The sequence below is a fragment of the Drosophila bipectinata genome, chromosome 2R (genome assembly GCF_030179905.1).
Source record: "Drosophila bipectinata strain 14024-0381.07 chromosome 2R, DbipHiC1v2, whole genome shotgun sequence".
NCBI classification, from domain to species: Eukaryota; Metazoa; Arthropoda; class Insecta; order Diptera; family Drosophilidae; genus Drosophila; species Drosophila bipectinata.
The window spans coordinates 18,518,552-18,520,810 of NC_091737.1; the positions used below are offsets into that span (position 1 = coordinate 18,518,552).

Here is a 2,259-nt window from a genome sequence, read left to right on the forward strand (position 1 = left end):
ACGAAGAGTGTCAACAGGATAGGCCAGGCAGACCCCAGGGAGGAGCTGGGAATGCTGGGAAAGCTGGTAAAGAGCTGAGAAGAAAAGACGCATAAGGAGATGAAGCAGCAAAGCGAAAGCAGGACGATAACAAAGCTCCTGCACGGCTAGAAAAGGTCAGCTCTGATTCCGACAAATCACACTGACACAGCAAGTACTAAATATCCTTTCTTTCAGTGAACTTTGTGAAAAGCCCCCCCGAGAGTCCCGGGTAGGTAATACAGCAAAAGGGGGTCCAGGATATGAAGCAGGCCTTAAGGAATGGGGTGACGACACTGACGATACGATGTCTGTGCGTGCGTGCCCGAATCCTTTTGTGCGGGCTGTTGGAAACGACCTTCATAAAACAAACACGCCGATAATGAGTGAACAGTCGTAGGACTCCCGTCGCAAGCGAATGCAAAGGATAAGGACGCCAGGGGACAGGGCACATTTGGTGCCAGGCCACCAATTGGTGCTGCCATTTCTGGCAACGACTCCCGATTCACCGGATTCCCCGGTTTCCTCTGTGAGTGCAACTAACTGGGCGATAATCGGCATTTGATTTGGTGCCGGCGAGAACTTTTATCAAGAGTCTACCCCTCCCCACCGCCGGAAAATTGTGAAGTCAACTCAAGCAAGGTCTGCTCCGGCCTTGGTTATGCGACATGGGATTTGTGGAGGCCTTTGGCAATCGATTCTGGTCTGGAGAAGTTTTAAAGGTTGAGGAAGCCGGAATGGTAATGATGTGTGGCCCGAAAATAGCTTTTCGGATAATTGTTGCGGCTTGCTACTCCGGAAATGGAAAATAAGCAGCTTAGAGAGTGAAGTTACTTTAATAAACTGATGAATGTGGCTAGAAACTTGTTTGGCATGAACTTGTGTGTCCTTTAAGCCATAAAGCTTTAAGCCAAAAAAGCATGATACTGTTAACTGTATTGCCTTTAACGTTTCTCTCTTTGAGCCAGCTTTAATCAAATAATTTTTCACATTTTTCGGGATTCCCTTTTGACGGAACTCTTTCCTTTTATTCGCCCTGCCTGAGCAACATTAAGCCAGTTAAGGAGCGGAAGTCATGTCAGCTCCGGCCTGCCACGCCCGAAGCAGACGCCCACCTACCAGCGCCCACCGCCCACCGCCCACCTGCTAAAATTTGCATAAAAGATGCTTTTCACTTTCCCAGCAGCAGCGGCAGAAAGAAGCGCAAGTATCTCAGGACGGCTTCCTTTTCGGCAGCCCTGTTGGCGGGTTGCCTGGCAGCTGGGAAATAAAGTATTTTCGGCCAAGAAGGAAAATGGAAAAATGAGGAAAACGAGAGGAAAAATGTAAACTAAACAGCAGAAAAGGGAAACAGCAACACATGGAGTCTCCTTGTGATATTTTTTCGCTTTTGTTTGGCTGTTGTCGTGTGGAATTAACTTGGCGGAAGCGGAAATGGAAAATGGAAATGGAAGCTGCTGGCACCGAGGCATATGGCCAGTGTCAGGACCCTGGCTGATCGCCGACAGCTGCTGGTTCCTCCTCCTCCAAAAGGTTCCCTTTGTTTCCCGGCTAATCGTCAACGGAGACGCGCAGCAGAGTGCTCTGCTGGTGCATCTCGAACTCCTCGCGTTGGCGGCGCCAGTGCGGCCGCAGGATCTGCCAATAGTTGCAGCAGTAGATCAGGAGGGCTGTTGGGAAACATAATTGATTCTCCGTCGCTTAGAGTCAGGGATGGGGGTCTTACTTATGAAGCTGAGCAGCAGCCAGGTCAAGGTCGCCACGACCATCATCAGATTGTTATGAGCCCGTTGCTCCTCGGACACTAAAAGCAGAGGATTTCTTATCACTTATGGCATGCTCTTGGCCCAGTTAGTGCTTGTGTACCTTCTGGCGCTGTAAAATTCTCGCTAACCGTCATTGTCTATAAAACGGAGTTACTGCTTCCCTAAGCGGTTCGGGTGGGACTGACTCCCGCCTCTAGCTGGTTTTAGTGGAGCTGTTTGAGTGAGCCATTGAGCAGATGTTTTTCTATCTCCGGCTAAACACTTGGGGTTTATGGCCAAGCTCATAGAGTGGCTCACAGAAGCAGCTGAGCCTTTAAAGACTTTTAATTGTGGAAGTCTGGTCTGCAGTCAGACCTTAACTTTCAATCGCATGTGCCGATACAATTTCATTGAGACGTCTATTTATACCTGCACTTGCCCCACTCACTCATCTCTTACCTGACTCACCTGGCCCGAATCCACCCAGTCTCCACCC

The 2,259-nt window shown here is 49.4% G+C and overlaps 1 protein-coding gene across 1 annotated transcript; it reads right to left on the minus strand.

Moving 5' to 3' along the window:
- Positions 1-1,042: 1,042 nt before the first annotated feature.
- Positions 1,043-1,991, minus strand: LOC108125060 (uncharacterized). Its single transcript, XM_017241071.3, has 3 exons — positions 1,885-1,991; positions 1,745-1,822; positions 1,043-1,688 (listed from the first exon to the last, which is right to left on the minus strand). Exons 1-3 carry the CDS (start codon positions 1,916-1,918, stop codon positions 1,570-1,572), a joined length of 231 nt encoding a protein of 76 aa, XP_017096560.2. The 5' UTR covers positions 1,919-1,991; the 3' UTR covers positions 1,043-1,569.
- Positions 1,992-2,259: the final 268 nt, after the last annotated feature.

Coding starts and splice junctions, on each gene's coding strand:
- LOC108125060 (XM_017241071.3), bottom strand. CDS start 1,918: ATGACGGTTAGCGAGAATTTTACAGCGCCAGAAG. Junction 1,823..1,884: donor GAATTTTACAGCGCCAGAAG/GTACACAAGCAC, acceptor CTCTGCTTTTAG/TGTCCGAGGAGCAACGGGCT. Junction 1,689..1,744: donor GCTGCTGCTCAGCTTCATAA/GTAAGACCCCCA, acceptor GTTTCCCAACAG/CCCTCCTGATCTACTGCTGC.